Source organism: Terrapene carolina, unplaced genomic scaffold (assembly GCF_002925995.2).
Source record: "Terrapene carolina triunguis isolate 2854851 unplaced genomic scaffold, T_m_triunguis-2.0 Scaffold102, whole genome shotgun sequence".
In the NCBI taxonomy this organism is placed as follows: domain Eukaryota; kingdom Metazoa; phylum Chordata; order Testudines; family Emydidae; genus Terrapene; species Terrapene triunguis.
The window spans coordinates 2935813-2958612 of NW_020664453.1; the positions used below are offsets into that span (position 1 = coordinate 2935813).

General features: G+C 44.3%; 2 protein-coding genes across 2 annotated transcripts in view; one reads left to right on the top strand and one right to left on the bottom strand.

The window, feature by feature from the left end:
- Positions 1-1943: 1943 nt before the first annotated feature.
- On the top strand, positions 1944-11370 carry LOC112120536 (low-density lipoprotein receptor class A domain-containing protein 1). The gene is made up of 6 exons (XM_026651712.1): positions 1944-1964; positions 2378-2432; positions 8154-8294; positions 8900-9037; positions 9757-9885; positions 11225-11370. Exons 1-6 carry the CDS (start codon positions 1944-1946, stop codon positions 11368-11370), a joined length of 630 nt encoding a protein of 209 aa, XP_026507497.1.
- A 10497-nt stretch (positions 11371-21867) lies between these two features.
- LOC113406494 (leucine-rich repeat-containing protein 42-like) overlaps positions 21868-22800 on the bottom strand; it is a 12177-nt gene continuing 11244 nt past the window's right edge. The window contains exon 7 of the mRNA XM_029911578.1: positions 21868-22364. Coding sequence (XP_029767438.1) covers positions 22081-22364 — 284 coding nt within the window. The 3' untranslated portion in view covers positions 21868-22080. The remainder of the gene's footprint in view (positions 22365-22800) is intronic.

Below are 22800 nucleotides of genomic sequence, written 5' to 3' on the forward strand. Positions count from 1 at the left end.
CCTCTTTGAGCTGCTGCCGAAGTGCCGCCTAATCGGGTTGGGTTTTTTTCGCCGCTTGGGGCGGCAGAAAACCTGGAGCCGGCCCTGCTTGCCAGCTCCTATTCTTTTACCTCCTGCAGAGGAGGAAATGGTCAGATGATGGACACATGTAAGACCTTAGACCTAAGCCAATGTCCTATACTAGAATAAAACAAACACGAATTCCTTTTTCTTACGTTGTTGGGGAAAGAAGAGGTAGAGGCTCTCTTGCCTGACCCAGTGACTCCTCTCTGAAGATGTGCTGGTGCCAGCGAAGTTGGGTTTGCAGACTACAGCAAAGCAGCATCTGTCCTTTTGCTACTTGCACCCATTGTTGGGCTCACATCCACCAGCAGGGAAAGATAAAGCCTGAGTCAAATAGCAGTGGAGATAAAATGAGGGGAAAGGAGGGGTGGAAGGAAGATACACAGAAAAAGGTACGGTGGTGGTGGTTCTGAAAGTTTTGAATATTAGGCTTAAATTAACTGGCTCTTTCTTTTAATCCTGCCATCAGTTCTCGGGTTTGTTTTCAAAATCCACGCTGAAACTAGAAAGAAAAGGGAGAAGAAAATTCCTGTTCAGTTGGTTTGCTATGTACTGCTGTCAAAAGCTATAGCAGAGGGGCTGGAGTATTATCTATGTTAGATAGAGCCCTTTACTACTTTAAAGCATGGCACCAATACATACTGAGCCTGCGCGCCCCTCCAGGGTAGATAAGTGTTATCCCTGTTGCATGGACTCTTAGCAGGCCTGATTCTCCTCACACTGGTTCTAAATGTTGATTTTTTGAAGGAGGGTCCTCCTACTTTACGCCAATGTAAAAGAGGGAAATCAGGCCTGCTAGGAGTTGGATTCTCAGAAGTGCTGAGCACCTTTGAAAATTCAGATCCTAAGGGTACGTACACTACCATAAAACACCCCAGGCTGGCCCAGGTCAGCTGCCTCAGGCTCGCAGGGCTACAAAATTGCACTGTAGCTATTTGGGCTAGGGCTGGAGCCTGGGCTCTGGGATTCCATGAGGGAGGAGGGTCCTTAATGGTGTCTTTGTTCTGGGGAGAGGATCTGTCCCTTTCCTACCTGCCACACACACATTTGTCCTTGGTTGCTTTGATCTCCCTTTCATCTTGGGGCTGCGTATCATGGCGCTGCCATCTATTTCCTTTTTAGCACTTTCCCACAAACCAAAGGGAGCGTCTTTCCCTGACACTGAAGGCAGAAAGATGAAAAATGGACTCAGACGGGCAAGGTTAGAAGGATGGGCTTTTCCAAAGTGCCTCCGGGCCTCTCTGCTCCCACGGCAGGCAGTGGGAGCTCTACACACACTTCAGCGGGAGCAGAGTCAGGCCGGTGACAAGCACTTCCAGAAAGCCTACGCCAACGCTCTGTGGCAGTTACCTAGTGTGTCTGCAGCCACAGTAACTTCTAGTGTGTTTGTTAACACAGTGACACTCAGCGTTCTGGCTGGGGCCAGCTAATGCTATTGCAGACAGACCGCCGCCTTTCCTGCAGCTCTGCCAAAGCGCCTCCCGCCCTGCCAGCCCAGCTCCAAGTGCAGCTTTAGTTGTGCTGAGCTGTGTGGTGTTTGCTAATGTGTCCACTAGGGACCAGGCTATGACCACCCAACTCTCTCTCACTTCCGCCCAGAGCCAGAGAAAAGGCTGATGCTGCCTCTGCTGCCATCCATCAGGCCCTGTATCATATGTGTATGACTTTAGATTAGAATGACTCTTTCCTGTCTACCTCTGTTTCTCTTAGTAACCAGGTAACACAGCAGCAGTGCCCTTCATGGTGTAGACTCTCATTAAAACAGAACCATCTGAAAGAGACGATCTGCCTGCAAATGGCATGGCTGAACCCTGTACTGGAAAAAAATTGCAAGGCTTTTTCAACTCCTATTAAGTAAAACATTGTGACTATACCTAAATATGAACAGAACTCATCCTCAGGTAATTTTATCCCCTTCGAAAAATGTAATGACTTTTTAAAGAATGCTGATATGCATTCAATTTGTCTGGCCTCTTTCCTGCTGGTTGCTGTACAATAGCTAGTTGTTTATACCTAAAAGTAATTCCACCAAAAGAAAAATATTTATCTTAAATGCTGAAATTGTATTAGCTTTTGCTTTACAAATGGGTGAATGAGATGCAAAAGACGATCTAGCTACCATTTTGTTAATGAAATATCTTCCACATTTTAAGATAATTTCATCTTTCTTTTTATATAAAGGTAATGAAATGTATAAAATGTATTTACATATAAAATGACACAGAAGCACCAGAAAAATGTAACTAACGTTATTTGAAATTACCTGTAAACATTGCTTCTTTTAAGCTATGTATTTTATTTCTCTTATTTATAGAGAAGTTTTGGTGGAATCTTATTTGACTCAACAAAGTCCTCCTCTGAAGAAAGAGGTAATTAATAAAGTATAATTGAGTGGCTTGGTAAAGAAAGTGGAAATCAATAGATATATTCTTCTTATCCACATAATATAAAATACAAGCAATGTTTTACAGTTTCTTGGGTGGCTTTTCTTTTATTAATGAATATAAAACTGATGGGTATAAGCTGCCTTTTGCTGGTAGGGAAATGGCATGCTATTTGGTACCTAGTACTGCATGCAACATCTTGTAGCAACGGAATCTTTTTGTGAAGGAAGAGATCATGAAGAATGTCTAAACGCCCTGCAAGTTCTTCATGTGTTTCAAAAAAACAATCTCCTATACTCATCGGGGTGACATCTGCATTGCCAACTTCAGCCATTGTTGTTTATTGTCCATTTAAAAATAAAAATGTGAAAATAATAAAATTCAGTAGGAAATATTTGCAAGTCAGGAAGCAATGGCACTTTATTGCTATCTTTCTCACAGCGGTAGCATTGGTTGCAATCATTATACTTAATGTTTGTAAACACTTTTGTGTCATAAACACACATTCTATTTTCACATGCTCATGATTTTCTGAAATGTTTGCCTTTGGAGATGAACGGTTCCCTGTACAAAGGTGAATTGTGTGTCTTTCAAATGGGGCCAAAATCTCAGCAGCAGTGGGCCAAAGACCATGCTTTCATTCATGTTTGTACACCACTGAGCACAGCTGGCACTTGACAAATTGCTAATGAAATGCAAACACTGTGTTAATGCATCATTACGATTTTGCAGATAACATTCAAGGTCAGGGGGGAAAAAAAAGGTGGAACATACAACTTAATTCTATTCCTTTGGACTGATGCATTATGATAGTCTTTAATTATGTGACTACATACTATTTCTCAAACAACATACTGAAATTGGGTCTTTTCCCCCAATTACTTTAGAAACGTGTGATTCTATGGAAATGTGATGCTGAATTTGTAGACATAATACGGACGTATAAGGGAACAGAGTTAAGGGTTTGTGTTCAGCTTTAACTTTCACATTTCCTGACTTTTGGGGACTTAACTGTGTAACCTTAAAGTTGTAAAAATGCAGTTTGATCATTTCATTTCCTAGGTTTTGCTCTGTTTTTTCTTTTTCTTTTTTTTTAAACGATCTATTACAACTCCAACTCTCTAATTCTTTTCTCTGGAAATGTAAGTAGTCATTGTGAGGGTCTATTCTGTAACAATTTCTCATTAGTATTGGCTGTGTCCCTATAGCAGAATGTAACATACTAGTGGTGAGAGGAGGGACACTCCGAGCATGGGGTTGCGTCCCTGACTATCTTGACTAATAACCTTGAAGGACCTATCTTCCATGAATGTATCTAATTCTTTTTTGAACCCGGTATACTTTTGGCCTTCACAACATCACCTGGCAACGAGTTCCACAGGTTGACTATGTGTTGTTTTGTTTAAACCAGCTGCCTATTCATTTAATTGGGTGACCCCTAGTTCTTATGTTATGTGAAGAGGTAAATAATACTTTTTCTCCATGCCATTCATAACTTTATAGACCTCTATCATATTCCCCTTTAGTTGTCTCTTTTCTAAACTGAACAGTCCCAGTATTTTAATCTGTCCTCATATGGAAGTTGTTCCATACCACTAATCATTTTTTTGCTTCTCTGTATCTTTTCCAATTCTAACATATCTTTGTTGAGATGGGGCAGCCAGAACTGCACGCAGTATTTGTGATGTGGGGGTACCATGGATTTAGATAGTGGCATTATAATCTTTTCTATTTTATTATCTATCCCTTTCCTTAATGGTTCCTAATATTCTGTTAGCTTTTTTGGTGGCTGCTGCACATTGAACAGAAGTTTTCAGAAAACTTCTATGATGACTCCAAGATCTCTTTCTTGAGTGGTAACAGCTCTAATTTAGACCTCATCTTTTTTATGTATGGTTGGGATTATGGTTTCCAATGTGCATTACTTTGCATTTATCAACATTGAACTTCATCTGCCATTTTGTTGCCCAGGCACCTAGTTTAGCGAGAGCCCTTTGTAACTCTTTGCAGTCAGCTTTGGACTTAACTATCTTGAGTAATTTTGTATTGCCTGAAAACTTTGCCACTTCACTATTTCCCCTTTGTCCAGATCATTTATGAATATGTTTAGGGTTACCATATCTGAACTTTCAAAAAAGAGGACACTCCGGGGGGGGGTCACCCCGCCCCCTAGCCACTCCCTCCCACTTCCTGCCCCCTGACAGCCCCCCCAAACTCCCGACCCATCCCCCCACTCGCTCCCTGTCCCCTGACTGCCCCCCTTCTCCAACTCCCCGGCCCCCTTACCATGCGGCTCGGCTTAGAGCAGGTGTCTGGCTCCGCGCCCCAAGAAGCGCCCCACTCCGCCCCGCCCGAGCGCTGCCGAGCGGCGTGCTGAGGCTGTGGAGGAGGGGGGAAGCAGGGGAGGGGCTCTGCCCGCCGTTGCCAGCCCCGCCGCCGCGTTCCCTCACAGGCACACAGCCCCGCCCCCCCAGTGCTGCCTGGCGGCGTGCTAAGGCTGCAGGGGATGGGGGGAGCCGGGAAGTGGCTTTGGCTGCCGAGGCCCCAATGCGAGCGGCGCTCGGCCGCCCTGTCAGCCGCTTTTCAGTCGATAAATAGCCGACCGGGGGGAAATGCCAGACATTTTTAGATTTTTAGAAATCCCCCCCGGACGGCTATTTAAAGAGCAAAAAGCCGGACATGTCCGGGGAAATGTGGACGTATGGTAGCCCTAAATATGTTGAACAGCAGTGGTCCCTGTACAGATCTTTGGGGCACTCTGCTATTTACCTCTTTCCATTGATTGGTGAGGCATGATTTCCCTTTACAGAAGCCATTTTGACTCTTCCCCAACATTCTGTATTCATGATGTGTCTGATAATTCTGTTCTTTACTATTGTTTCAACCAATTTGTGAGGCTTACCGACCTGTAATTGCCAGGATCGCTTCTGGAATCCTTTCTTAAAAATCAGCATTACATTAGCTGTCCTCCAGTTATCTGGTACAGAGGCTGATTTTAAGCATTGGGTTACCTACCACAGTTAGTGGTTCTGCGATTTCATATTTGAGTTCCTACAGAACTCTTGGGTGAATACCATCTGGTCCTGGTGACTTATTACTAGGGTCCTACCAAATTCACAGTCCATTTTGGTCAATTTCCTGGTGATAGGATTTTAAACCTCATAAATTTCATGATTTCAGCTATTTAAATCTGAAATTTCACAGTGTTGATTGGGGGGGTCACAAGGTTATTTGTAGGGGGGTTGTGGTACGGCTACCCTTACTTCTGCGCTGCTGCTGGTGGCGGTGCTGCCTTCAGAGCTGGGCAGCTGGAGAGCGGCAGGTGCTGGCTGGGAGCCCAACTCTGAAACCAGAGCTGGCGCCAGCAGCAGTGAACAAGTAAGGATGGCATGGTATGGTATTGCCATCCTTACTTCTGCACTGCTGCTGGTGGGGCGCTGCCTTCAGACCTGAGCACCCGGCCAACAGCTGCCGCTCTCCAGCCACTCAGTTCTGAAGGCAGCGCAGAAGTAAGGGTAGCAATACTGCGACCCCCTACAATAACCTTGCGACCCCCCCCTGCAACTTTTGCGTCAGGACCCCCAATTTGGGAAATGCTGGTCTCCCCGTGAAATCTGGTCTTTTGTGTGCTTTTACCCTTTACCATACAGATTTCACGGTCCATGACGCGTTTTTCATGGCCGTGAATTTGGTAGGGCGCTGCTTATTACTATTTAATGTAGCGGTTTGTTCCAAATCCGTCTCTATTGACACCTCAATCTGGGACAGCGCCTCAGATTTGTCCTCTAAAAAGTACATCTCAGGAGTGGGGATTTCCCTCACACGCTCTGCAGTGAAGACTGACACAAACAATTCATTGACGCTGATGAGAGTTTTGCCACTCATTTAATGGGCCAGGATTTCTCCTGGGGACAGGGCCGGCTCTGGCATTTTGGCCGCCCCAAGCAAAAAAAAAAAAAAAAAATACGGGGCGGCCAGAACGGCAAAGCAAAAAAAAAAAAAAAAAACCGGCGGCGGGGGCGGGGCGGGGGTGGGGGGGGAGCGGGGGGGGGGGTCCTGTTTCAACTTACTGTGTCACTGGTCTGCTGGCATTGACAGCATTACTAAGGAGTGTGCTGACAGAGAGAGAACACACAGACTAAATCCTTAACAGATTATGCTCAGAGATTTCTGAGATGTTAGAAACAGAGCTGAGGGGTAAAAAGACCTTGGTGAATGTTCATTTTAATTTTTAAACCTAAGTTTGCTCTGACTGAGTTCGAGTCCTTTTGTGTTCGTTTTGCTGCAAATATTCTAGTGAACAAGCTTAGTTAGCACAAGTCAGCTCTTTGGCGCATGGAGCATCTTTTTGTTCTGTGTCTGTGCAGCACATACCACAATGAGGTCCTGGTCCGTGTCGAGGGTTTCTAGGCAACACCACTATACAAATAATAAATAATAATGAGTAGTTATGAAACCAAATGTTAAGATCAGATGTTTACCGAAAGGACATTCTAAATCAGGGGTGGGCAAACTACGGCCCATGGGACATATCCAGCCCGCGGGACCGTCCTGCCCGGCCCCTGAGCTCCTGGCCAGGGACCCTAGCCCCCGGCACCTCCCCTGCTGTCTCCCCTCCCCCACAGCCTCAGCTCGCTCGCCCTGCCACTGGCACAATGCTTTGGGCGGCGAGGCTGTAAGCCCCTGGGGCAGCGCAGCTGCAGAGCCCGGCCTGACCCAGTGCTCTGTGCTGCATGGTGGCGGTGGCGGCGTGGCCCAGCTCCAGCTAGGCGGCGCGGCTGTAGCACTGCCAGCCACCGGTGGGCTCCAGGCAGCACGGTAAGGGAGCAAGGAGCAGGGGGGTTGGATAGAGGGCAGGGGAGTTCGGGCTGGTGGTCAGGGGGTGGGGGTGTGGATAGGGGGTGGGGGGGAATAGGGAGTTGAATGGGGCAGGGGTCTCGGGGGGCAGTCAGGAAGGAGGGAGGGTTGGATGGGGCGGTGGGGGGCAGTCAGGGGCAGGGGTTCCAGGGGCAGCCAGGGGACAGGGAGAAGGGGTGGTTGAATGGGGCAGGGGTCCCGGGGGGCTGTCAGGAATGAGAGGACAGGTTGGATGGGGTGGCGGAGGTCCAGGGGCAGTCAGGGGACAGGGAGCAGGGGTGTGTGGATGAGGCAGCGGCGGTCTGGGGGCAGTCAGGGGACAGGGAGTGGGGGTGTTTGGATGGGGCAGGGGTCCCAGAGGGGCCGTCAGGGAACAGGGGGGTTGGATGGGGCAGGAGTCCCCGGGGGGGACAGATAGGAGGTGGGGGCCGGGCCACGACCCCCTCCCTTAACAGGCCCTCCATACAATTTATGAAACCCATTGCGGCCCTGAGGCCAAAAAGTTTGCCCACCCCTGTTCTAAATAGTAACCAACAACAATGTGAATTCTCAATTTTAAATTATACTTGCCCGTATGTGCACTTTTGTTGCTCAGTGCCATAAGACAGCCAATCATGTAACAAAAATGATACCATGTGATCCACGAAACTAACCAACACAGCACATGTTTTGAATTTCAAATATTTCCAGTTCTTCTTTGCTCAAAAACTTTGGGAATAACTTTGAAGAATGAATGAATGTGAGAATTTTGCAGTCTGCTTAAACTGCAGTTTACAATGTCCAACTCACTTTAACCCCTGCTCGTCACTTGTGAATCCTCTGACATTTAGTTCCCTTTTATTGTCACAGATCGCTGCCAGGAATGCAGTGCATGTTTAAGTTGTACTCGAAGATGCCTCTGTATCTCCATTATTGCGCTGCTTGCACTTGGCGTCGTAGGTGCTATCATTGGTTTTGCCGTCACATTTGGACTCCCGCCACCCACTCCTGGTCAGTCTGTTATTTTTTTCTGTCTAAACAAGTTAGTTAATCTCCAAGCAAAGTGCTGCCATTTTTTCAATAAGTTAAACATAGAAGGTGCCACTTGAAACCTGGAGACAGGGGAGAGAAAGAGAAGGAGAGAGCTGAATTTGCTCCATTCCAAACTCTTGGTGACAAGCGCTACTTTGAACGTACACTTGTCCTTGGAGCTTTAATAGGATTCTTGTAACTCTCTAGTACTTAGTGTGGGTGGTGTAATCACATTTTAATACACTTAGGCCTCTAGTGTAGTAGAGCATGTTAGCAGGTAGGATCCATGTATAAATGGACCGTTGGTCAGTTCCAGGGTGGCAGCTGAATTCCTGAAATTCCTAATGTTTTTCTTCTGGTTAAAAACGTCTTTTTGGTCTTGTCCTTGTGCTCTTGGTGAATGTGGAAATGTCTGTTAGATCTGGTGACCAGAGAGCAATTGTGACAAATCAAGACAGGGGTGGGAGGTATTAGGCATCTAGATAAGACAAAGCCTCAAATATCAGGACTGTCCCTGTAAAATCTGATCACCCTAGTTAGATAAATCAGTATCTAAGCTCATTTATGTCCTGATTTCTTTTCAGTGAACCGTTTCTGTGTGACTTCAGGTAATCAGACTGGCTTTTTGTGTGATGACAGAGTGACTTGCCTTTCAGCCAGTCAGATCTGCAACAGAATCAGAGAGTGTGTTAATGGAGAGGATGAGCAGGAGAAATTATGTAGTAAGCTTTTTTTTTTTTAAAAACATCTTCTCCCTGTGATGGTTTGTCCAGTCCTCCTGTGCATGCTCCTCACAACCCCTGGTTTCCGCATGTTCCTCCTTACTCAAAGCTTACTTTAGCACAGAATAACTGAATAGAACACTTCATAACCCAGCTGCTGAATGACCGGTTTGTTCAAGGCTGCACCAGGAGTCTGTGGAGAACCAGAAACAGAAGAATCCAGGTCCCTTGATTTGCACTTGTGAACCTTAACCATGAGGCCTCCCTCCTCCTTTGATGAAGTTATTCACAATATGATTAAATGGCCCTATTGACAGAGCATCGTGTTAGCATGTGGAAGATCTGGTTTTGATTTATGGTTCAGTCAGCTACAGAACAGATGGTCTTGTTAATGTAGCGGACAGGGATCCAGAAGATCTGGGCTGTACACCTGGCTCTGCTGCAGACTTCCCATGACACTTTGGGCAAGTCACTTAAACGCTCAGTACCTCAGTTTCCCCATCTTTAAAAGGGGAATAAGCATATTTCCCTCCATCTACCAGGGGGCCATGTAGTTTAATATTTTTCAAGTGCTTTGAGATCCTTGCATGGAAGGAGAACAGAGAATTGTAAAATAATATTAATAGCTAATAATCGGTTTCTCAGCCATTGTATTTATGTCCAACTGTTGTTGAGTGAAGTTAGAACATTTCACTATCTCCAGGTGTCTCATCTTGTAGATGATTTGCCCAGTAACCTGCCAGGATACTTGATCTTCCGCTGCAGCAACCCTGTGTACTGGATCTATGCTGATAAGAAGTGTAATGGCGCGAATGACTGTGGAGACTGTTCTGATGAAAAGGGGACCTGTAAGTCAGCCACTTCTTTTCACTGATGTAAACAATAGTTAAAGGGCTTGGTGTTTGTAAAGGATGGTGGACTGACAACCACAGAGACTGACATCCTCCTTTTACCCACAAGATAGATCAGGGGTTCTCAAACTTTTGTACTGGTGACACCTTTCACACAGCAAGCCTCTGAGTGCATTATACATTAAAAACACTTTTTTATGTATTTAACACCATTATAAATGCTGAAGGCAAAGCTGGGTTTGGGGTGGAGGCTGACAGCTTGCAACCCCCCATGTAATAACCTCACGATCCCATGAAGGGTCCCGAACCCCAGTTTAAGAACCCCTGAGATAGATAGAACGTGAGTAACAACAGTGCAGACTGCCTCATGTCATCCCACAAAACTACTTCAACCTTGCCCTTCATTCAGGCTCTATGACCCGCTCAGTCCTTGGTCTGTCTGCTGAGACTGTCAACAAGCATGCCAGATATTGTGGTTTTGTTATGTAGACATCTGTTCAATGGCCGTTGGATAGTCACCACCAATTTAATTTCACTTACGCTGCCAAGCAGACATCTGATGCTAATAACTCTTGATCACTAACAACTTGGGCCATATTCAGACTAACGACCTAGAGGTGAAAGGCTTCATAGCCCATTGCCAATCCCCTGAGCCATTCATTCTCTGGTGTATGCTGACTTTGGATTGATTTTGTCTCAAAGAATGACTGTAGCCAGCAGTGAAAATTCAAAACTAATGGCTGATTCTTATGAATGTTTACAGCAGCTTACTAAGTGCCAGTTGGAATTTAACACGCCTAAAAAAGTTCATATTTGAAAATTGAAGCTAAAGGTTGGGATTTTCAAAGCAGTCTAGGAAAAGTAGACACATCTTCCACTGAAATTAATGGAACTGTGTGTCTAAATCACCTAGACTGTTTCAAAAATCTCAGCCACAACATGCACACCTGAACTGATGCATATCAGCAGTTGCATCTAGAATAGCTAGTTTCAGATATACAGATAATGTATTACATTCAAGTAATGGCATTTGTGTGTCATGAATGTTAACTGGCTGCTCCTCTCACTGGTAGCTAACTGTCCCTGACTTCTGGAGATAGTACTGACTGAGGGACCCTTTTACATGGCAGGTTCGTGTACCCACCAGTATCTACTGCCTCTAAGAAATTAGGTGGCTGCTTAAGGTTAAATACTCTGGTGCTGGGTGAAAGCTATTCTTTCTTGTGCAGATCAATGTCTACTAGGTGAGAGGTCAGATCTGCCAACATAAAGTCTAAAACGTAATGTGTAAGAAAAGCAGAAGAGCCAATGGTCCCTGTTTTCTTTTTCACCCTAGTGGCTAGCTGCCCTCCTTGTGGGACTCAGTGGTGGAGCTGCACACCGGTGTTTTTTGAGTATTGCACCTGCATTCCCAGGGCCCTCTGCGGAGACAGAATCCAGCACTGCTCAGACTGGTCTGATGAGTATGCCTGCAATAGATGAAGTGCCAAGAGGTAGCTACGCCCCCCAGGGCATGGTCTGCATTCTCACCTGCGAGCCTTCTCCTCCTGCTGCTTTAATGCCCTGGGTTGAAGCTTTTGTCTGAAAATGACATGGCCTAGTGGTTTCCTGACTACCATGCAACAGCACTGAAAGGAGGAGGAGTACTGTATAACAGACTCAGCACAGGACTGGGAGCCAGGAATCACACAGTTCTAATCCTGTGTCTCTTGCTGACTCACTGTGTGATCATGGGCAAGTCGTTCACCTTGCTATGTCTTGGTTTCCCCATCTGTAAAATGGGGATAATACTGCTCTACCTCCCAGGGTGTGGTGATGGTTAACTAGTTACCACCTGTAAAGTACTTTGATGCTACAAAGTGCTAGCTATAGGTTGAGGTTGTGATTGTTGAGTTGTATATGCAAGTCTGCAGGGAGAGGAGGGAAATTACAGTAGACAGGGACTCTGTTTTTCTTTCCTTTTTAGGGAAAAAACCGACAAATACAGATTAAGTATCAACTAAAATAATAATAAGACCAATAGGTGACCTCACACTCTTTTTGGTTTTGATAACAACAGTCATTGCTAATTGATCACTAATCTGTTAGCATGAAAGGAGGAGAAATTCCCTGAGTCTTTTATAGCTCTCAACTATATGAAACCAGGTTGCAAACACTCATTGCTGTCTATCTATTTAAAAAAATAAATCGTGGTAAATATCCCCTGAAATTAAATTGGGTTTACTTCTTTTCTGCAGAACTATTTCTGATGTGAAAACGAGGGGAAATTTTAAAATAAGGCTTTTAAAATAAGTGATATTAAAAATTCTACCTGTATTCTTCCATTAGTTTGTTATTGTGAGGGACAGAGACACTATTTGTTAACAGTACTGTATACGTTGTGTTGTAGTGTCCCCTTTTGTGACTGATCCTAAAGCGGTCCCTCCAGGTGTATGTGTAAGACCCAGTTGCTCATCCCATGGTGAAATAGTAGTGGCTTTATAGGGGGTCAGATGGACAAGATGCAATAGTGAGCAAAGGGCCACCCCAAAATATGAGGTGAGCACAGAAACGTACATTAGAGTTGGGTAGAACAGTGTGAGCTCTGCACGTGTGCAAGTGTTACATGGGAGCCTCTCTAGCACTGATCTTTGAGTGTCCATCATCATGTCCTTTCTGTGCTTCAGCATGTAGGAGCAGGACCTCTTCACAATCCCCGAGCAGAAAACGCAATGCTCTGTGGCAGAAACCAGCTGCCTAAGTGAATGACCACAGCTACCAAGCAGAACACAGAAATAGCTACAATTTCAAACAGAGGGAAAGGCAAAGAGGAGAAACCCACCTTACAAAACCACTTCTCCTGCAAAGCCATTTAGTAACAACCTACTAAAGGCTATCTATCTGTCGGGCTTCCAGAATGGTCCCTCAGGTGGAGTATTGCTTGTTTTGCCTGTATTATGTGTCTGATTTGGATGGTCAGTTTATGATGGTAGGGATCTTATCTTCCTTTGTTTGTATGTTGCTCAGCTAATAATAGCCAGAACAGAGGCAGAAATGGAAACAAGGATTGAAGCAAGTTTGCCGTTGGGGGGTGTGGCAGAATGCTGGGCAACAGCAGCTGTGCCCACACTCTGATCATTATATCACCAATTAAATCACCTCAGGTTAAGCCTGGGGGGGCAAAGCTGTGCCTGTCTGACAGGTTAGAATGGGCTGGGGAGAGGTAAAGCACTAATTAACCCTAGGCAGTAGAACAAGACAGGAAGGAAGTAGCAGGGGGAGCCAGAGAGAGAGGGGCAGGCTGTGAGAGCCCAGGCCCAAGAGAGATCTCCTCCCTTTTCTAGCCTTGGTAGGCTGAGGAATTATACATTAATGCACTTGTAAAGGTGATGGGGGAACACTGTAAATACACCATGGGTGGTGTTTATGAGTAGAGAGTCTCCAAGCAGCCTGAGTGTGCAGAGAAAGACAGGAGCGGAGGGGACACCCTCTTACATGTGGGGACTTGTACAGATCAAGGTAAGATCCTGGACAGATAGAGAGCCTCCAGGGGAGTGGCCGATGTGAAGGTTTGGCAGCCTGGATGATGGAGGAGAGCCCGCAATGGCTGGTGGAACAGCAAAAGGGAATGCAGAAGACCCTGCAAAGCTTCCACTAGTCACACCACCTGGAGAGGCAAGTGTTGCTCGCCTGGCAGGTAGACCAGCAAAAGAGCCTGTATGACTTCATCTAAGAGCAAACCACTGTGCAGCAGCAGTTATGACAAAGGGTGGTGAGTCCCATGGCAAGAAATGGCAACTGGGTACAGGGACTGGCCTCTGTAAGATGACCCCTATGGATGACCCCAATGCATTAATGGGCACCTTTGGAAGGGTGGATATGGATGCAGACTGAGACAGGGGAACCTGGGCCCTGTGGCTATCCCCCTATTTGACTGTGGAAGCCCAGGTGGTCTACACCACTCTAAATGATGAGCACGCCTCGGACAACAAGATGGTGAAGGCAGCCATCTTGGATTGGGTGGGCCTGTCTGCTGAAAAGTATTGACAGAAGTTCTAACTTGTGAGATGGATGTGGGAGGGGTCTGTGGCCCCAGGCATTCACCCAAAAACTGACAGATTGGGCCATCTGATGTCCGAGACTGGACACCCAAACTGGGGGGGGGGAGATTAGGAATGCTCCGATTTTGGAGCCTCCCCAAGAGCATACAGGTCTGGGTCAGACAGCATCAGCTAGGTACCTTAGATGAAGCAGTTAAACTGACAGAGGAGTTTGCGGAGGCAGGCTTCCCCAGGAAAGAAGGCCGATTATTTAGGGGATCAGATCAAGGGAAGAAGTGTGGGGAACCCACTGCCTGGAAGTGTGTAGAGAAGAAGAGAGACGAGCCCAGAGATGCTCTGACAAGTACTTGTACATTTACCTTTTACCAGAGTGGGCAGCAGGAACACGTGTAAAGAGGCTGCCCATACATGGAAGGCAAGGTGTTTTGCCAGGTTCTGTGGTTGGGCTGGGATTCGCGGGAAGGGGACAGAAAAGAAACTGTCCACCATTTCTGTGATGGTGGGGAGGAAGTGTCAAAGGGGCCTGGTAAACACAGCTCCAGCTTGCTTTCTGTTCCAGTGGGCATTGGTTAAACCCCACTGGATGGTTCCAGGTAGTCTGAAATTAGTGTGTGTCCATAGGGATAAATAGCGCTGCCCAGCGGCAGAGGTACCCCGGAGGTCCGTGGGAGGCTCACTTGGAAACAGGTAGGGGTAGTAGATAGCTTACACTTCCCTATTGTGTTGGGCACCAACTGGAGGCCCTTCTTTTTGGGAAGACAAGCTGGCATTGGGGGCCCCAGGTAGGGAAATGCCTCTTGACAAGAAGATACAAGCCAAGACAAGAGAGTTTCCCTAGAGACTGAGGGGGACAGGAAGGAAAACAAAGTGGAAAGTGTAGACACTACTAGACGAGAGAATGCAAGCCAAGACATAAGGGGAGACCCCTGAGACACTGAAGGGGAGGGAATGGAAAATAAGGACAAAACCCTAGCTCATTAATGTGGGTTGGGTAGCCCTTGGAACCACCCGACAGGTGCACCAAGGGGAAAAAAGCTCAGGTATAGTTTGGCAGGATAGGAGAACCAGGGGCGGGGGGGAGAGCCCACTGGCCCCACCACAAGACTGAAGGAGTGAGAGTAGGACAAGGGGCACTCTGGAGGGCCAATGGTGTGAGGACCTGTGAGCCAAAACAGTGGGTGGAGGTTGCCCCCACAATTCTAAGTGTGTTTTCTGCCAGTGGAACAGGGCAGACCCTATAAGGAGGGCCTGGATAATCATCCTGAACACAGAGGAAGAACCCCACAAGGAAGCCCTTCTGGTAAGGGAGAGAGAGTGTGGGGTAAGAAAAATCTTTGTCAGGTGAGCGGGGGAGGTGTGGGACACAGTGCTGGGCAACAGTGACAGTACCTGCACTTGGATCACCAATTAAATTGCCCCAGAGTAAAACTGGGGGATGAAACTGTGCCTAATTGACAGATTAGAATGGGTCGGACTCGGAGATAGTTAAAACACTAATTAACACATTAGCTCAGGGAGTAGAACAAGATGCAGGAAGGAAGTGGGCAAGGAGGGGGAGGGAGAGAGCACCAGAGCCCAGAGAGAGCTCCTCCCTCTACTGTCCCAGGCCTAAGAGGATGAGGAATTATATGTTGTTGTAGATAAGGAGGGGGGGGAGTGAATGCTTGTAAACCCCACGTGTGGTTTATTTACAGAGTCTAAGCAGTCTGTGTACACCGAGCAAGACGGAAGCAGGGGGGGTACCCTGTGACAGAGGGAAAGTGGGGTCCTTTCTTCCTCCTATAACCTGTTACTGCCAATTTAAGCTTTGTGATAGGATTTAAAGTATGTTTAATCTCTTAGAAGGATATAGTTGTGGAATGGCAGTTTTCTACTCTAAGGGCAACCACAGGATTAGGCTGCTACCGTATGGTTTGTACCAGGAAGTATCAAAGTGAGAAAATAAAAACTGTTCAGTAGCAGCCCTTGGAGAAGTGGGCCACAGAAAATCAGGTGTCCCATATGTTTCGCTGTGTGGATGTTAAGTGACACAGAACCCATTAACTGTTCACACATCAGTGAAATAGCTGTAGTGGGCTCAGTGGTTGAGACTTTCAAAGCAGTTTGAGAAGTTTACGCAGGTGTCTTCCACTGTAATTAAAGAAAGATGCAATCCCTTTAGACTGCTTTGAAAATCTCAGCTACTGTATTCCTGATTAGGGATGTTATGCTTGAAAGAAGCACCGCTTTATAGTAAATACAATACATCTATGTTTATAAGCCAGAAATAAGCATCAGTCAGTACTTTCCCTAGTCCTACCACCACCTCAATTCCCATGTCAGTCCATTCCTTTTCTCTGTGGCCTGTGCAATCTGAAAGGATAGGTGTCCCCATGACTTGTGTAAATGGAGAATGTTGATTGTTATTTGTAGCTGGGTTACAGCAGTAGATCTGAAACAGCCTTTGTAAAATGGATTTACTGTTTTCTGACTCATACTTTTATCTCGAATGACACAGTAAAAGACTATGTAATGGAACAGCTACTATAGCAACCTTTAAAGCTGTATTTGGTAACCTATCCCTGCAGAGACGTAAAACCAAGCTATAATGGATGGCTTCCTTTCCCCGTTTGTAGAAAATGCTGCAGTGTATTTAGTGCCCCAGCTAAGAGGAGACATGCTTAGAAAGCATTAGTTGCATAAGTAAATATTTTCACTTCAGAGCTTAAGAATTCCAGTCCAAGATCAAAACATTAATGAGAGATTCCTAGCTGTTTGAATACTAATGGCAGATTAATAGGATTTGAAATACAGGTCATGCTCAGTAGTTTTGACTTGAAAATCACCCTAATTTAACACTTCAGTAAAGCTAATATTGGGTTGGTAAATTAAGCCTGTTTTGTTTTTAATCATTATAATTATAGTTTGTGTTCCTCATATTAAACAAGGGAGTGTTCTGTGGCAATCTATAGGGAATAATGTTTGCACACTTCTTAAGAGGAGGATGTGGAGATAACACTGCTGACCTTTCTGTTCTACATCTGAGCTCAGTTCAGCTCCCTTTGAATTCAACGGAATCTTGTTGACTTCAGTGGAAGTTGGATCAGGTCCTAGTTGGGTTCTAAAGTCCTAGGCTGTTTGCTTATGTATGCTTATGTTATGCTTTGTGACAGCTTGAAGGTGCCCATAATGAAAAATGTTTCACGTAAGGTTTCATGCATTTTTTCCCAATGTCATACGTACAAGTGAGCTGCACCTAAAATGTGCTGCATCCCAGGGAGCATTCCAGGAAATAGAAAGGCAGCATATTTTTAAAAGATAAAAATGGCTTGTTTATCACACAATACATTATTAGCCTGTGGAACACATTGCCACAAGATACTGCAGAGGCCAAGAGTTTAGCTTGTTTCAAAAAATGGGTTGTCACTTATATGGATGACACATAAACCCTGATGTTACAGGGCATAAACCAGTCACTAACTAAAGGGAGTTAGGAAGACTTACCCTGTAACTATCTACTACAGGGTTTCTTGTACCTTCTTCTAAGTGTCTGATACTGGCCACTGTTAGAAACAGGATCCTGGCCTTGAGGGACCACTGTTTTGATCTTTCTGGGCAATTTTTATGCTCTTATACTACTTATTCAGTATTTTTACAACACCTAAAAGTGTTCTAGGTATTTTATAGAACAAATAAGAACCAAGTGCATTATTTTAGACATGATGCCAAACTCTGGCATCATAATCAGTAGACCGGGAGCAGGCTGGGAAAGGATAGGGTTTACAGCAGTAAGCCTAACCAGGTAACTAGCTTTTAAGCATATATATTTCTAGATGGCTCTTTAAGTATTTCTTCATTATAGACTTGTTTCTTGTGAGCATCGTGGAAGAAGTATATCTTGAGGGATATGACAAAAAAGAGACTAAAGGGTGGATGGACTAGAGTTGGAGGGCATGTCACGGATAGGAGGAGAGGGGTGGAATTCTGATTTTTGACATATGTTGCTCCCTGAGAACAACCTCATGTAACAATACAAAAGCAGCATAGCACCCTTGCATATATCATTCAAGTTCTCACTAGGCTACACTGTCTGCACAGAGTGCTAACACAAGGCAGTGTATGGAATTTAGCTTTGCTAACAATTCTGGAGTAAATTATGCCTCAGGAAAATATTTTTTTCTTCCAATCTGTGTGTGGAAACAAGGGATGGTGGGTGGCTAACACTATTGCTCAGGTAGACTGCAGAGGGAGGGGAAAAAAGTAGGAGTTTCAGAAAGAAGAGGATATAGAGCAGTGGCTCTGAACCTTTCCAGACTACTGTACCCCTTTCAGGAGGCTGATTTGTCTTATGTGCCCCCAAGTTTTACCTCACTTAAACTATTTGCTTACAAAATCAGACATAAAAATACAAATGTGCCATAGCACACTAGTACTGAAAAATGGCTTACTTTCTCATTTTTACCAATAACTCTAAAATCAATTGGAATATAAATATTGTACTTACATTTCAGTGTATAGTATATACAGCAGTAAAATCAAGTTTGTATGAAACTCTAATTTGTACTGACTTCGCTGGTGCTTTTTATGTAGCCTGGGGTAAAACTAGGCAAACATCTAGATGAGTTGATATACCCCCAGAAGACCTCTGTGTACTCGCAGAGGTACACGGACCTTTGGTTGAGAACCATTGATATAGTTGTGACAATAATAGTACCAGAAATTATTTCAGTCAATGCAGCGGGCAGCCAACTATCACCAAAGAATAACGCACATCAGTATAGAATGTTTCAAGCCCAGAGAACTCTCTAATCTTGAACTGACCAGAATTATATATGTAGTTTATTCACGCACTGATGAAGAGGAGCAGTTTTTTAGCAGTGCAAAACAATTACCCCACAACAGTTTAGAATATGAAATCACCCTAAATATATTATCACACTCGTTTTAATTCTTCCAAGAATTTGTATATTAGCAGGATTGGCTTTGGGGGTTTATTTGGGTGGCTTTAGAACAGTGTTCCTCAACCTTTTTGATACCAGGAAACCGCTTGCTGCCTTCCTAAACTGTCAGGGAGATCTCAGGGACCAGCACCTGTCCACAGACGGGTTGTTGCAAAACACTGCTTTAGTCCACAAGAGCTGAGGTAATATTAATGGGGGAAGTTTTTGGTCTTAACTGTAGAGACAGATTGTTGTTTACATTATTAGTGGATGTAGCATATAGCAATTTAACATGTAGACCTGTGCTGTGCCGTCATTTTTAAGAATGAATTTAGCTTTCATGAAGGATTATACCAGAATGTAGTTTTGTAGAGAGGGATAAGAGAGAAGACCAGAAGGCTGAGTAACTTTTCCCAGTGAGAGGACTCTGAACTTCATCACATAGTACTGTCTACTTGTATTCAGCGGGAGTTTACCTAACCAATAACTACATCGCTTCTCCTCAGTTTCATCAGTAGTTGGCAGTGTACCAGAATTAGTGGGGTATACAGAGGTTCCTAGATGGTCAGATATCAATATCCATAGATCAAACACAGGAGTTAGCTTTACACTATGCTTACATCTGGATGCTCGTTTCCTCAAATATTTTTAACATTCCCAATAAAGAAACCTAAATAACTAGATGTACAGATGTCCCTTAAGATGACTAAATATGACAATGAGGACATGTGTATCAGAATGGGAATTAGTATGTTACCTGCAGGGTCAACCCAAAGAGAGTAGGAGGCTAAAGCATCACTCCCTAAACTACAAGGTTGTGTCTACACTAGCCAACTCCAAAACTCTAACTCGTCACCCCTGAAAGCCATAGTAGGATTAGATGACATAGTGGTAAAAAACTTGAACCCCATCTACTTTGATTTCCACTGCTGGTGAGTTACAGCCATGACATCTGTTAGTCCCAAAGAGCAGAAGTGCCAGGATGAGAAGAGAAGGGTTAGTGACCGATGTTGAGGCTGGGAACGTAAGAGGTACATAGTGCCTTGAAGCCTTTATTTTAAAAAGAGAATTTAGCTGTTATTTTTAAAAACAACCCTGTGGTTTGTTTGTTTTTTGGTCAGACTTCACTCTACATGACCATGACAAATCTAAGTATAAGACTCTGTCTGTCTTCCATCGTATCATGCACATAGTTTCATCTGTTAGATCCTTGACCTAAGTGCAGGGGGGTGCACAGAATTTGGAGGCTTAGAAGGGGGAAAAACCCTCCATGTCTAGTACTACCCTGTTCCAGCTTTGCCTCTGTAAACGGTTGGGAATAGTCATTAAAAGGGAGCAAGTAGTCTCAGGGCATTTATAAAGAAGCCAACATTGGCTTTAGGACCCAAGGCCAATTTCATGGGCTCCTTGGTGGTGAGGAAGCAGGTGCTTTTGGTGGTTCCAGCCATTGTCTTTCTGAGAACAAGGCAGGATGGTAAATGTTGTCCAACATGGCAGCCACTGTTAGTATCCCTAGTTTCTGGCAACATGTGATGGAGAAAGGCATAGGAGTATAAATACTGTAGTACCTTTGCACAAGATGGAGAGACCACCTTCTTAGCATATGCACAACATGCCTCAGGGTGGCACATGACCAGGATTCATCACTGAATTTGGTCCATTGGTTGGATCACTAGCTTCCTTGGCTTGGGCTGGGTACTGACGGGGAGTGTGACGGGAACGCTGATCCATGCCCCGCAGAGAGACCCTAAGAAAGCCAGATGGTGCTGGGACTCTCTCCTGGACGGTACGTGCATGTAAATCTACTTTGTTTTTACAATCCTTGTTTTGTAGTGACTCGAGTGCAAAATATGTCAGTAGAACAACAAACAGAATGTGGGTATACTGTATATTGCTGTCTTTTTAGCAGGTTGAAATAAAGACCCCCAAACAAAGAAACTCTGCTTACAAATTCCAAGGATGCACTTCTTGTGTGTGTCTGGCTTGCAAACAGCTGTTTGAAAGAATTACCAGAGGGATATCTAAGTGCTACTAGAAGAAACAAACTGAAGTAAAATTTTGGCCTTAATCATGCCACAATTTTCAGAAGTCATTAGTAATTCTGGGTGCCTCCATTTTTAGGTGCCTAACTTTAAGGTGTTAAGTTAGGCATCTACAATCACTACTGAAATTCTTAGCTTCAGTGTTTGCAGGACAGACAGACCTCAAGGTAACTAGAGTTAGGAGGTTCCACTGGACTTACGTAGAATAATTTAGAACTGTTTTAGATGCAGTAGATCAATTGAACATGTTTTCAACCCTACCCATAGCTATAGCAATACTTTTCTATATAAATGTTTTTAGATAGTGATAATTACATGCTTAAACATGTTTCAATCCACAAAAGGCTCTTGACAAGTGTAAAGTGCCATTGATTGGTTTATAAAAAGAGAACAAACTCTACCATTGTAATTCAGAGAAGCAGAGTAAAACAGAGTTTAATCTTGAAACTCCCCAAACTGCAATGTTTTCCCCACTTCCATGTTACAATTTTGATTCCAAAGTAATTTTCTCCCGGAAATTAGCTGTTACTTAACTTCATATTTCACCCCTCCCATAAATTTATTCTCCTTTCTTTGTTAGGGTCTATCCACAGCACTTTGGGTACACCTCACCCTGTGAGCTGTATGTACTACCTAGATAAGGATTAGTATAGCACCATTACAATCAAATGACACTTTACAAACAGATTAGTCAGACTCATACTTGCTTACCATAGTGATGACTTCAAACTATGACGCCCACAATGCTTTCTACTAGCAGTAGAACCTGACTAACTAGAATCTCTCAACCCAAGTAAGTTTCAAGTTCTAAACTGCTGGTAGTGTTGTGTAGAGTGCTACTGAGCAGAAGAGGCAGTCGGGCTAAGTGATAATCAGTTTCTGCCACTGGGGATGCTGTACAGAGCAAGACTTAAGGAGAACCATTTCCCTCAATGTGTTATGCATGTCACAGGCATTAGTTAAGGGTAACAACAAAATTTATTTGAAAAAATTATGTATAGAAAATATACATTAGAATGATCATCACTCCACCTCTTGGGTCTAGCACTCCCCTCTCCCAACACGAGTAGCTATAATTTGCTGCTATGCCACTGCTGTTTTAAAAAATATCAGTCTCCTTTCTCCATACACAAATTCATATTGATACTTCTAACAACTTTACCACCAGAAAAAAAGGGAAATCTGTCTACATCAATAGGTATTCAACAAGTCCCAATCTTCCATGGTCAGGCACGTGTGCTTCTGCTTTGAAGTTCGTTCTCTCTCTTGTTCAGTTAAACGTTTCTCTTTATTTTTCTTTAATTGGTGGCAAGCTGCAGCCTCCTTTTTCAATAAAGGGAAATGGCAGTTTTGTACTTTATCCTTATAGAACTGCAAGTTTTCAGAAGCTTTTGCTTTAGTCTGCACCAATGTGCACTTGACTGGTTCTTCTATCCTGCGTCGCTTTCCATCTACAAAAAAACCCAAAACACAGAGTTAAGCCTGCTCTCCAATGCAGTATTGGCACAAAAGCTATTCATCATTTGTTAAGCCATGTTTAGTACAGCTGCAAAGCCTTAATATTTAGAAATAAAATCAATTTTTCAATATTTGGCTGTATTTAATCAATACAACACATAAGATTGTTTTATTATATTCATGAATTTTTGTTGGGAGATGCGCTAATCATATTACAAAGGGAGGATTTTGTGCTTAACTTAATCACTTTATACAAAGGCAGATGACCAAGCTGAAAATGACCTGGGTCACCAGATTCCAGCTGCCTCAAGAACTAACCCAAAACCCACTGAGGCCAACAGACTCCCATTGGTTTCAACGCGCTTAAGCTGTCAGTGAATTGGATTTACCTATGTCATATTGCATCAGATGAAAAAAATCTATTCACTAAAAGCAAGGTCAATCACTTTTTAG